The sequence below is a fragment of the Macaca fascicularis genome, chromosome 7 (genome assembly GCF_037993035.2).
Source record: "Macaca fascicularis isolate 582-1 chromosome 7, T2T-MFA8v1.1".
Lineage (NCBI taxonomy): Eukaryota > Metazoa > Chordata > Mammalia > Primates > Cercopithecidae > Macaca > Macaca fascicularis.
Window position 1 is genome coordinate 91,140,389 of NC_088381.1, and position 12,186 is coordinate 91,152,574.

Sequence of the window (12,186 nt, forward strand, 5' to 3'; positions counted from 1 at the left end):
GGCTAAAGACATGGATTTGTTGGGTTCCTTGTTCTGCTAACTCTGATTCTCCATGTGTCTCCCAGGGTCTAGACTGAGTTCTCCTTGAAGGCTGCTCCTGAGCCTAGGCATTTTTGTAGCTAAACCATTACCAATCAGAAAGTGGGAGCACTGTTCTGGGGGCCTCCATCTGTGCCAGGTGTTCAACCTTTAGTTGCTGGATCATAGAGAGGTATGGTAAGGTGATGTCCCAAGGTTGAGGGAAGCTTCTACTTACCAGCAGGTGCAGAAGTATTTCAACATTTTGACGTTCAGTGCCCTAGCTTCACGTACAGGGAGTGCCGATGAGCTTCGATAGGCCCTGATGAGTCCTATGGATTCAGCACTATTTCAGGAGCTGAGATCTGGAGCAGCTAAGCTGGTTGGCACCTTTGTGGCCATCCAGGTTAATATTCCCCCCAATCCCCACCCACCCAAACCCATCCACTTCTACAATTGAAGAGGGAGGAGCAGAGAGAGGGCCCAAGGTCCGGAGCTGGTCATTGGCAGGGCCAAGACTTCAAGGCAGCAGGTGGAAACTTGCATATCTTCCTGAGAAGGGGCAAGGAAGACATATTCTCACGTTCTGCAAGCCCCAAGAGCCTTTCCAAGCCAAGATTGGGAAGTGTATTCCACCACATCTTCCCTGCCCTTTCCTGACAGGTGCTTCTCTCTTTCCTCAGGGCCACAGGGACAGGAATCCCAGGAAGGTCTCTTCAGCTGCCAGGTCAGGCCTAGGCAGGTGAAGACGTGCTGGGAGGGGACCTTGATGTCATTTGACATGCAGACCTTCCTTTGTTCCCTGCCTCCAGCCTTCTCCCTATTGTCACCCACCTATCCTCACACCCCCAAGGGTTCCCTGGAACCTGAAGTGACTCAGGGATTCCAAAACTAGTCACCGCAGGAGGAAACCCCACTGGAAAATGTTTCTCATGACAGGGAGTCACCCTAAGGAGTCCCACAAAGCTGCTACTGAGATAAGGACAGAGGGTGAGCAAGTGGGGTGGGGTGGGGGCATGTGGCTCAGAGCACAGTTTCTCAGGTAAGTCCTGGTCATCATGGGGGTGGGAAAAGCCAACCCTTCTTGGAGGGGTTATCCCTGTGTCCTAAAGGGACACCCCAAAGGACTCTTCTGAAGGGCGACGTGCCTGGTGACCTAGGCTGGGTCTTCCCTGCAGTGTCAGCAAGTGAAACAGGTAGCTGGGATCACTTCTGGCTCCTTTGAACATCCCCTCCTGGGAAGGGGTCAAGATAGGAGATCTGAGCCAACTCCAGTTCTACTACCTTCTTAGCCCTGAGGTTCTGATTGGTGAGAGTGAGATCCATAGGAATCCAGCTCTCCTGAAACAGCACTGCCTCGTAAGAGTCTGTTTTGGGATTGAAGTTTTCCCAGGAGCACCAGAAGCCACCTTGAGGCCATGTCTGCCAGACCAAAGGCTAGGAAAGGGAGCTAGTGCAGTGAATCCCAATAGCAGGGCTGGATGCCTAAGCAGGCAGACACACCCTGTGGCCCTCAGCAGGTGTTGTTGAAACTTGTCCCAACCCAAGCCCAGGTGAGTAGGAAAGCATTCACTGTGGTGCTCCCCTTCCATTCACAGCCAACTGGGGGTAGGCACGGTGTGGCACTTCCATGCCAGGTTAGATGTGGAATAATTGGTCAGAGCTGGAAATGGGAAACCACCTCAGCCTCTTTCTTTGTGATCTTGGGTAAGTTTCTAAATTTCCTTGGGCCTCAGTTTCCTCATTTGTAATATGGGGATAATAGTTTCCATGTCATGTTTCATTGTAAGGATAAAATGAGATGAGGCATGCCCAGGGCTTAGCACCATGCCTGGCACATGTAAGTGCACAGGAGCTGAGGCCAGCAGGATATGGAAGGGAGAGGACGTCTGCAAGTACTGGGGGCAGAGGGTGAGGCAGTGAGAGTAGGGCCATGATACTGGCCTCATGACTCTTCCTGAGTGCCCCAGCTCTCCCAGCCACCACCTGCTTCTTCTAAGTGCCCCCCATCCCACAGTTCCAGGTGCCCCAAGACTCACCAGAGCAGAGCAGGTTCTCCCAATTTTCCAGATCGCCCTCTGACCTCATCACTTCTCTCTTTTAGGGCTGCTTTGCCCTAATGCATTGGAAAGATTCCTCCTCACTTTGCAGTTTAAGTTATTCCTGGTTCCTTTTGTTTATTTCCTGAGTCCTTGGTTACTAGAGGAGTATTTTCTAAGGGAAAGCACATGCAAATCAAGCCGCATCATTCTAGGGGCAATGTCTGCGTATGGGTATGTTGGGTGGGTGTGGGGGATGAGGCAAGCCAATATGCAAGCATTAAGAGAAGGACCTGGGGGGAAGGACCGGCTGGCCCACTCTCAGCACAGTGTCTCTCAAGCAGCCTGGAGCCGGCTGACCTGTGTCTTTGGGGTCAAATTCAACTCTAAGCCTTTCTGGGGCACACATACTCCCTCCTGGCTGACAGTGGCCCATGTTTCTGGGCCTGCTGAGGCTGAGTGGGCTCACTTCCTGGCCTGAAAGCAGTAGCTGGCCCTGTCATAGGCTTGGTCCCCACGGCTCTGTGAATGAGAGCAGGTTGGTCCCTGGAACTGAGACCTCCTTCCTACTGGGTCTTACGTGAGGCTGTTTCAGTTTCCCTCTTCCTTGCTTCACTTTCTCATTTGTGCAATGGGAACACTCACCCACAGCTTCTTCCATCAGACCTTGCCCATCCAGTCAACAAACTCAGGAAGTCAGGGCCTTCCGGCAGCCCTGTGAGGGTAGGCTTGTATACCCGGGTGGGGGGCAGTGACTGGCGAGGGCACGGGGGAGTTAGGGAGCAGGTCATGGACAATGGGGGAGAAGTCACAGATGATGGGGGTCATAGAATTTTGGGGTCATCGAAAATGTGGAAGAGGTCATAGAACAAAGGGGATAGGAGTCAAAGGTTATCTAAGGGAAAGGAAATAATCACGAAGGTGGATGATCAGGAGGACACCTGAGAAGAGGGGAATGGTGAAACCAGACCCTGGATGGGAACAGAATGGATCATGGAAATGAGGCCTCTTGAAGGGAGGCCACAAGACATTTCCTAATTTTGGCTACCAAACCAACCAGGGAAATTCTGCAAATGCCAGTTCACAAGAACACAGAACAGCAGACCGCTATTGCTTTGACCCCACGTCTAGAAAAGTTCAAAGAGCAAAGTTTACCCTATCAGCTACCAGGCATATAATGATGGTCATCACAACTTCCATGAGTATCGCATTTTAGGCAGCCTTTGGAAATACTTTCAGAGTTTTTTGTTTTGTTTTGTTTTTTAATCTCAAGTCACTCCCTAAAAGATAGTGGAAATAAATTTGAATAAACAAAACAGGCTTGCTGAAAATAAAATCAGGACTCCTAACCTGCTCCAGTCAGCCTGCTTCCACGAGGTCTGTCAGCCAGTGCTCCACCTGACTGAGTGCGCAGTGCCCAGCATGTACCAGGTCAGTGCAGAGGGCTGCTTGAGGGCTATGCTGAGAGGGAGAGGAGCAGAGATGCTGCTGAGGGTGGAGGGAGGCCAAGCTGCCAGGTTTGGGGAAGGGGGCCAGGTGGAGTGAGAAACTGGGATCCCAGGGGGAGGGTGCAGATGAGGGGGCAACCCAGATTAGGTGAGAACAGTTCTCTCATTAGCCTTTTCCTACAGGTGATTGCATTCTTGGCAATGGTCATGGGAACCCACACCTACAGCCACTGGCCCAGCTGCTGCCCCAGCAAAGGATACCCGTCTGAGGAGTTGCTGAGGTGGAGCACTGTGCCTGTGCCTCCCCTAAAGCCGGCTAGCCTCGACTTCCACTCAGTATCCTGTAGGGCCAGTGAAGATGGGCCCCTCAACAGCAGGGCCATCTCCCCCTGGAGATATGAGTGAGTCTGCTGCCCCCCCCGAATGCCTGCACGTGCTCCCCTGTGTGTGCTGGTCAGGGTACGTGTGAGGGACCAGGGCAGTTCCAGCTTACTTTCCCATTTTGATCTTGGAGGGGCTGTAAAGGTTTGGGAATTGGACAAGATCTGTATTCGAGTCCTAGTTCTGACTCTCATTGGATGATCCTGAGTCAATTCAAGTTTTCAAAACTCAGGATTTTTTTTCACCTGTAAAATGATATAATGCCCCATAGGCTAATGTGCAAATCAAATGAAATATAATCTATGTAAAAGTCTGTATTTATGTTGGTTCTCTCCTTTTCTTTTAAAAAAATATCTATAATGGCCCATGTTTTTCTGGGTAAAATATTAGGGAATAATAGCATGATACAGGCATGAAGCATCCCAATATCAAATGATACTGCCCAGGCCATGAATGGGTTAATTATAAGCATACTAAGGGAGTGAAACCCTCAGCTTGTACGGGCAGCTGGCTGGCTGGAGCTGTGGACTGGATATCTTTGATCATTATCATGGTAACTGTATTCTTTCACTCAGTGTGCCACATAAATATTATAATTCTCTATTTGTGCCATGATATGAAAACTATTAGGAAGCACTGAAATAAGAAAAATGAAGCAAAATATTAAAAACTAGGGTCTTAGGGATTCCAGATGTATGATTTCACTTCTTCCTTCTAGTTCTGTCTTAGCATTGGCTTTGGGGTGGATGGAGAAGTTCAGTGGTGGGGAGGGGGTCAGATTTAACTGAGATTGGATCTAGTGTGGATACTACAGGTCATGATGCTTTGGAGCGGTCTCAGAAGCCGGCTGGGTCCTGGGCCAAATCAGATGGCACGGGAGCCTCTTAGGGGAGGCTGGGTGCCAGAGGTTAACTCAGCTGTCTTCCAGACCCCTTGCTGGGAGTCTGTGAACCACTCAGGTGGCTTTCCCCAAAGTGTGTTCTGTGCAACGCTCATCCCGTGAGCTGCTTCTCAGAAAAAAGTTATGCCAGGTAAACTTAGGAAAGACTGCTCTATCTCCTACCCCTTGGAGATTCATACTGTCATCTGTACATTAAAGTCTGCAAGAAGTCTATAGAAAGTAAACCATTAAACGAGTGTTTCCCAAATTCATTTAAGCACCTAACAGGTGTAGGTGATTTATTAGGGAACCCACTTTGGGAAGTGGTGTGCTAGCTAAACCCATTTGCCAGGGCTTGTCTGTGTGGGGAATAGTCCTACAAGCTGGGGACTGTCACCTGCCAGACTAACGGAGTCGCAGACCTATGGGACATCTACTTTTCAGTGTTTTTCATCTTTCTTTTTTTATTTCTTTGCCATGAAATCCTTTCAGAATAAGTAAAGAAGTCTTTCCATGCACTCTCAAGTATGCTTATAATATAAGCTTGTACAGCGTCTGGAAGAATGTGCAGGAAATAGTTGAGGATAGCTTCTCGGGAGTGGGACTGGTAGGCAGAAACTGTTAGCTTTCACTCTTTATACTCTTTTATACTTGGATGTCAGAGTGGTTTTTACTTTTGCAATAATGCTGTAATAATAATAATAGAAACACCGCCTAAAGTCCGGCCTGGTGGCTCATGCCTGTAATCACAGCACTTTGGGAGGTCCAGGTGGGTGGATTACCTAAGGTCAGGAGTTCAAGACCAGCCTGGCCAACCATGGCCAACATCGTGAAACCCCATCTCTACTAAAAATATGAAAATTAGCTAAGTATGGTGGCACGCAGCAGGAGAATCGCTTGAACCCAGGATGTGGAGTTTGCAGTTGAGCCAAGATCGTGCCCCTGCACTCCAGCCTGGTTACTCTGTCAAAAACAAACAAACAAACAACAACAACAACAAACAAACAAACAAAAATCTAAAGTGTAATCATTACAGTAAGAAACCTCATGCTGAGCCAGATAGAAGCAGTGCTAGTCAATGGAGGCTAAGGCAGGAGCCTGCTCACCCTCCGCTGCCTCCCTCAGGGTCCCAGGACCAGTTGGAAAGTACTCTGTCACCTGCTACTGTCATTTACAGTGGGGAAAAATTAATAGAGGAGGGAGGTGACTTGTTCAAAGTTACACAGCAAGTGGGTGCAGAACTGAGACAAGAGGCCAAGGCCCCAGAGGGACCATTTCCTTCCTCTGGCACTCCCATGCCACCCTACCCTCTCTGTTTCTGGCCCATCTTTCCAGGGCCTTACAAGTGCCGCCCCCACAGGTTGGACAGAGACTTGAACCGGCTCCCCCAGGACCTGTACCACGCCCGTTGCCTGTGCCCACACTGTGTCAGCCTACAGACAGGCTCCCACATGGACCCCCGGGGCAACTCGGAGCTGCTCTACCACAACCAGACTGTCTTCTACCGGCGGCCGTGCCATGGCAAGAAGGGCAACCACAAGGGCTACTGCCTGGAGCGCAGGCTGTACCGTGTTTCCTTGGCTTGTGTGTGTGTGCGGCCCCGTGTGATGGGCTAGCCAGACCTGCTGGAGGCTGGTCCCTTTTTGGGAAACCTGGAGCCAGGTGTACAACCACTTGCCACGAAGGGCCAGGATGCCCAGATGCTTGGCCCCTGTGAAGTGCCGTCTGCAGCAGCAAGATCCCAGGACAGGATGGGGGGCTTCGGGGGAAACCTGCACTTCTGCACATTTTGAAAAGAGCAACTGCTGCTTAGGGCCACTGGAAGCTGGTGTCCTGTCATTTTCTCTCAGGAAAGGTTTTCAAAGTTCTGCCCATTTCTGGAGGCCACCACTCCTGTCTCTTCCTCTCTTCCCATCCCCTGCTACCCTGGCCCAGCACAGGCACTTTCTAAATATTTTCCCCTTGCTGGAGAAGAAAGAGCCCCTCATTTTATTGGCTTGCTTGTTTACTCATCACTCAGGAAACATCTACTTTGGGTGCATTCTGGTGTAGTTACTGGTCTTTTGACATGGATGATTCTGAGGAGGAAGCTGTTATTGAATGTATAGAGATTTATCCAAATAAATATCTTTATTTTAAAATGGCCTAATCTGTTTTTGGCATCTGTGGTGCCTGAACACCTCGCGGTCTCCCAGCCTGTCCCTTCTTTCCACCATCGGCCCTCACCTCTGTCCACCCTGCCAGCTCTCTCTGCCCTCCAGAGTTTCTGCTGCACCCTCCCGTCCTCTCCCATCTCTGTCTCCCTGGCCCATCCCGAACACCAGGGTGGGGGCCAGGCTGCGCTCCCAGCATGCTGGAGAGACAGAGGTCCATTGAGGCATTGCAGCAGGCACACAGCGCCCCCTTGTCCCCCAACAATCCGCCTTTGTCCTCCAGTCCTGGCTGCTGCAGCTTGGTCCTGGGGGTGCTGCCTGGGCTGGGCTCCAGCTCACACCCTCCCTAAAAGGAAATGGGAGAAAGGACCAGCCAGAGAAGAGGGTTAAAGTTAGGGAAGGGGGACACAAATGTCTTCAGGCTTAGGTCCCTGGGGGCTCCCAGTCCTGCCCCTGTTCCTCTACTCACATCCCAGCTCCTCCCAGTTTCTTTTCGGACCTCCTCCTCTTCCCTCCCTTCTCTATTCCAGGCTGGGTTGGGCTCTAAGCAAGGGGAGGGATTAGAGCCTCCTCCCTCTCTGCCCCTCCCCATGGGTCTCTAGGGGGCTGGTGCGGGCAGCAACAGAGGCACTCTGGGCAGCTGGGTGAAGGCCCATCTGGGCAAGGCCCCCAGCGGCTGCCTTCTCTCGCGGGGCCCTGTGGGCAAGGCTCCTGCTTCACTTTCAGGTTTCTCGAAGTGCCTTCTTGCTCCTGTCTGTTTCCCCATCCTGCCAGATTTCTGTTTCTCTTGCTGGGCTTTTGGCAGTAGGGGCTGTGTTGGTGGGCCCCATGAAGATGCTCAGTGTTCGGGATCGCCGGGACCGGCCCCCTGAGGAGGGGGTAGTTGCAGAGCTCCAGGGCTTCGCGGTGGACAAGGCCTTCTTCACCTCCCACAAAGGCATCCTGCTGGAAACCGAGCTGGTAACAGCTGCCTCCCCAACCTGGTGCCTCCATTTCCCTGACCCCTGGTTCCTGGCCAGCCTTATGCCAGTCCCCAGCTTGCCCTTCAGTAGCCTCCCTCCCCAGGCCCTCTGGACACCTCTCCTGCCCCCAGCTGCCCCTTCTTCATCTCCTACTCTGCCTTCTTGCTGCCTCTGCACCTGGAGGCATTTACAGCAGGTTTCAGTTGCAGCAGGAAGGACTGCAGTCAGACAGGATGACTTTTTGGGACATTGAGGGAGCGTGAGACATAGGGATGGGACAGGGGCAATGACAGCCTCTAACATGGCCACTTCTCAGCATGTCCAAGAAGTCTAACTATCAAAAAGGGCAGACTTCCTGCAGCTGCACTTTATCTGTGGTCTGCTGCCCAGAAACATCTCTTCTCAGGAAAGGATCTTCCCCCTTCTTAGCAAGACCACAGTGTAGACTTAAGGCCTCTGCATGTATGCCACCCTAGGTCATCAGAGCTAAAGGGGTCCCCAGAGTCTACTGTGCAGCGTCTGCCTTCTCTCTTGGCATGGAATCAAAGGCATCTAGGGGTGGGGAAAGCATTATGGAGCAGGGGGCACCTCTTGGTCCCTGTGGAGTGGGGTCTCTGTGGGCACAACTCCAGGGGCTGGCATTCACACTGTACCCGTGAATTACTGTGGAATAGTGCTCCTGGGAGCCGTATGACTTGGCCAGACTGCTGGGGTTGCTGGGTGAACAGAATGGGAGGCCGGAGACTGCCCTTGATGGGCAAATGCCCTGCAACGGTGGTTCCTAACACCAGGGAATAGGGAGATGTGCCAGAGTCCTTCCTTCCCTCCAAGGACAGGTGGTAGGTGCCAGCCTAGGGGAGCTGCCAAGGAGGGGAAGGCAAAGCCCTGGCCCCTGCCTGTGTCCCCTTCCTGGCATGTTCCACATGCTCGGTACTGCAGGCCCTGACCCTCATCATCTTCATCTGCTTCACGGCCTCCATCTCTGCCTACATGGCCGCGGCGCTGCTGGAGTTCTTCATCACACTTGCCTTCCTCTTCCTCTATGCCACCCAGTACTACCAGCACTTCAACCGGCTTAACTGGCCCTGTCTGGTGAGGAACCTTGACCCCCAGCCCGGTTTGGGGCCCTTCCTTCTCCTCTAAATGGTGTGTTTAACTTTCCTCCCCGAGCTTCTTTCCATTTCCACATTTCAGCTGGGTTTTGCCCCGTGCTATGCCCTGCGCTCAAAGGTGTGCTTTGACTCACACTGATTTCACAGCTGCAGGGCCATGGGCAATCAGGAGGACCACATCCGCTAGATCTGCTCTCCCACTCAGCAAAGGTCCAGCCCTAGCCCTGGCCTGGCCTGACCCCCCTGGCTGGTGGACTCCAGCTGCTGTCACCTGGGCTCCAGCCCTAGCACCTGGCTTCTGGTCCTGGTTGCTCTGGTTCATCTGCTTCCACTCCCTGGGTAGCAGTGTGAGCGCTCTGTCTCTTGAATGTGCTTCATATTGTGTGAGGGGTATCCCATGGAGGGGTTCAGAATCCCTCAGGGTCGGGCTGCTGGCTAGCCTGGAAAACCTCAGAGCAACGCCCCCTGCCTTCTGAGGTCCTGTTAACCCTGCACCCCTGGTCCCCAGGACTTCCTGCGCTGTGTCAGTGCCATCATCATCTTCCTGGTGGTCTCCTTTGCAGCTGTGACCTCCCGGGATGGAGCTGCCATTGCTGCTTTTGTGAGTTCAGCCCTGCAGGACTCCTCAGCCCTTCAAGAGCTCAGGCTGGTGCTTGCACACTTTCTGTGTCAGAAGCCACAGCCAGGGCTTGGGGTTCTGGCTTGCACCTCGCCTTATACCTTAACCCAATGGCCAGATAGCCTGTTTTGCCATCCCCACTTGCACTCCCACAGGTTTTTGGCATCATCCTGGTTTCCGTCTTTGCCTATGATGCATTCAAGATCTACCGGACTGAGATGGCACCCGGGGCCATCCAGGGTGAGTGCCCGTGCTCTCTGGAGAGGAGATGCCCTCCCCAACCCTAGCTACTCATCCTGACGTGGTTCTCTACCTGGTTCCATCCTCACAGGGGACCAGCAGTGACTCTGGGGCTACCTGGCTTCTAGGCCTAGCCAGCCAGAGGGGACAGTGGAGCCCAGACACGTCTCCTTGGGATTCACTAACCCCCAGCCCGCCAAACCCCACCCCAGCCTTACGGAGATGTCCAGCCTGAGACGTCACTGGGGACTTATCTGTGGAGCCTGGTGCTCCGGGATCTGGCTCCTGATGAAGCTCTGGCCAGAGGAGGGGAACTTATGGGGGGAGGGAGGGTGGTGGGGAGGAATCTGGGCCCCTAAGTCATTCCCAAATTAAAATATTCAAATTCTACTGGCAAGTCTCTTTCTTCCCCAGAAATTAGGCAGGTCAGGAATGCCAAGGAGTATTCATGGGAATGTTGCGGGAGCAGGTCGTGGTCTGTTTCTGGGACCGTGTCTGAGCAGTGAGGATGTGGGGGCTAGCTAGAAGAAGCTGAAATCTTCCAACACAAAACTTCGACGCTACACCTCTGTGTGCATGGCCACTTTGTGGTGTGCCTGGTGGCTGGGCATCTGGAGTTCTGTGTCTGAGAAGGCACAGCCTTCCTCAAGGGAGCGTGCACCCACCACCACACCTGTTCCCATAGGTTAGTGGGCTGGAGGCGAGGCACTCGCCTGGGGTGTGTGCAGAGCTCCCCCTTGTGGTGTGGGGAAGACTTGGCCCACAGGACGCAGGGAGAGGGCAGCCTGAGGCATCAGAGAAGGGAGAGATTTCCCAGAATGTGAATGCTGGGAGAGCCTGTGCATATCAGCTGGTGCAATGCCCTCATTTCACATAAGATAAAACAGGCCCAGCTAGGGGAGGTGAACTCATTTGTGACAGAGCTAGGGCCAGAACACAGCTCTTCTGACACCTAAGCGAGTGTTCTAGATACTGTACTGAGCCTCCTTGTAGCTCAGAAAAGAACGGCCAACTCGTCCCTCCACTGTGGGTCCACCTTCCCAGCTTGCCAGCTCCTCAGCACACATTTCCTGAGCATCTCCCATGCGCAGACTCTGTGCTGGGTGCCAGAGCCTCAGAGGTGACAGAGGGGCCTGCCCTTGAGTACTCAAAGGCTGGGAAAGAGACAAGCTGGTCAAGGCATCCCCATGGTGAACGCTATGGGAAGGCTCGGTTGAGTTTGGAGCAGACACTGCTGCAGCCTGGGAGTCAGCCCTGCTGGGCTGAGACAGACGGACATGCAGCCAGACGTTCCTGCCCAGCCCAAGGAGCCCAGCATGACCTGGCTCAGCAGTTCCATCCCAGCTGACGTGCTATCTCCTCTCCCTGATGCATGTGTGTTCCTGCCCTGAGATACAATCTTTCTTCTGGAGCGCTCCTTCCAGCTGCAGGCCCCAGCTCCCAAGTCCTGCCTGAGCCCTGGATCTTGAACTCTGGTCACTGTGCTCTGCTTCCTTGGTGGCAACCACTCCTCTCTCTTGGTCTTTTTCCTGCCTCCTGCTTCCTGTTCTCCTATCCTTGTGTCCTGGCTCACCATCAGGGCTGGCAGCCTCTCCTGGGCTAGAACTAACAGGATTTTGTGTTTCTCTGGTCACTGCTCACAGTTCTCAGGGCTTTATGCACAGTCCATTCTCGTAGTCTCAGAGGAGGGATAGAAGAGGCTCCACTTGGGGAGTCAGGGAGATAAGGTGCCGGGTGAAGGGTTAAGGAGGTGGTTAGCAGAGCCTGGTTGCAAAGCCCAGTGGGGAGTGGGGATTTGCTTTGTGCAGAATGATGTCAGGACCGGTCCTCTCCCACAAGCAGCTGTGTGACCCAGGCAAGACTGTCCCCAATAGGAGCTTAGAGAGAGCAGAAATATGACGGCAGTGTTTCCCTGTACAGGCACCTGTGCTGTCTGTGTCTGTGTGAGAACTAACATGAAATGAGCAATGCCCAGGCTTGGTCCTCATGGCATATTGGTTTGGGCTCAGTGTTGATTGGCCCCAGAGTCTCAAGATGCCCTCACAGTGAGGTGCTGAATCACAGGGGACAGGGGGAGACCCCTGGGGAAGACAGGGAGGGGGCTCCCTGGGAGTTACTTCTTAGGGACTGACTAGAATGGAATCTCTCCCATCTCCTTTCCCATACCTTAATTCTCAGCCAGCTCTGAGCTTTTTCTGGCATTGGTGAGAAATTCATTTCAGAAAGAAAGGGGGTCCTAGGACACCTTTAATCGTTGCAGCCTCAGGGGTGGGGTAGGTGGAGAGTGGCTTCAACTTCAGCACCAAAATTCTATCTCCTACCATCTAGGACTGG

At 53.0% G+C, this 12,186-nt stretch overlaps 2 protein-coding genes across 6 annotated transcripts; both read left to right on the forward strand.

Annotated features, from left to right (window-relative positions):
• The first annotated feature begins 1,744 nt into the window (after nucleotides 1-1,744).
• On the forward strand, nucleotides 1,745-6,907 carry IL25 (interleukin 25). Of its 2 annotated transcripts, XM_005560862.5 has the most exons (3): nucleotides 1,745-3,488; nucleotides 3,689-3,906; nucleotides 6,127-6,907. In XM_005560862.5, the coding sequence occupies exons 1-3, from the start codon at nucleotides 3,480-3,482 to the stop codon at nucleotides 6,380-6,382; spliced, it is 483 nt and encodes a 160-aa protein (XP_005560919.1). In that variant the 5' UTR covers nucleotides 1,745-3,479; the 3' UTR covers nucleotides 6,383-6,907. The 2 variants fall into 2 exon arrangements, with proteins under 2 accessions (XP_005560919.1, XP_005560918.1); XM_005560861.4 differs by lacking the exon at nucleotides 1,745-3,488 and having other exon boundaries at nucleotides 3,533-3,906.
• A 638-nt stretch (nucleotides 6,908-7,545) lies between these two features.
• CMTM5 (CKLF like MARVEL transmembrane domain containing 5) lies at nucleotides 7,546-10,242 on the forward strand. 4 transcript variants are annotated; one of them, XM_045396202.2, is made up of 5 exons: nucleotides 7,546-7,879; nucleotides 8,821-8,973; nucleotides 9,502-9,594; nucleotides 9,768-9,852; nucleotides 9,944-10,242. In XM_045396202.2, exons 1-5 carry the CDS (start codon nucleotides 7,748-7,750, stop codon nucleotides 9,955-9,957), a joined length of 477 nt encoding a protein of 158 aa, XP_045252137.1. In that variant the 5' UTR covers nucleotides 7,546-7,747; the 3' UTR covers nucleotides 9,958-10,242. The 4 variants fall into 4 exon arrangements, with proteins under 4 accessions (XP_045252137.1, XP_045252138.1, XP_045252140.1 ...); XM_045396203.2 differs by lacking the exon at nucleotides 9,502-9,594; XM_045396205.2 differs by lacking the exon at nucleotides 8,821-8,973.
• The last annotated feature ends 1,944 nt before the right edge of the window (nucleotides 10,243-12,186 follow it).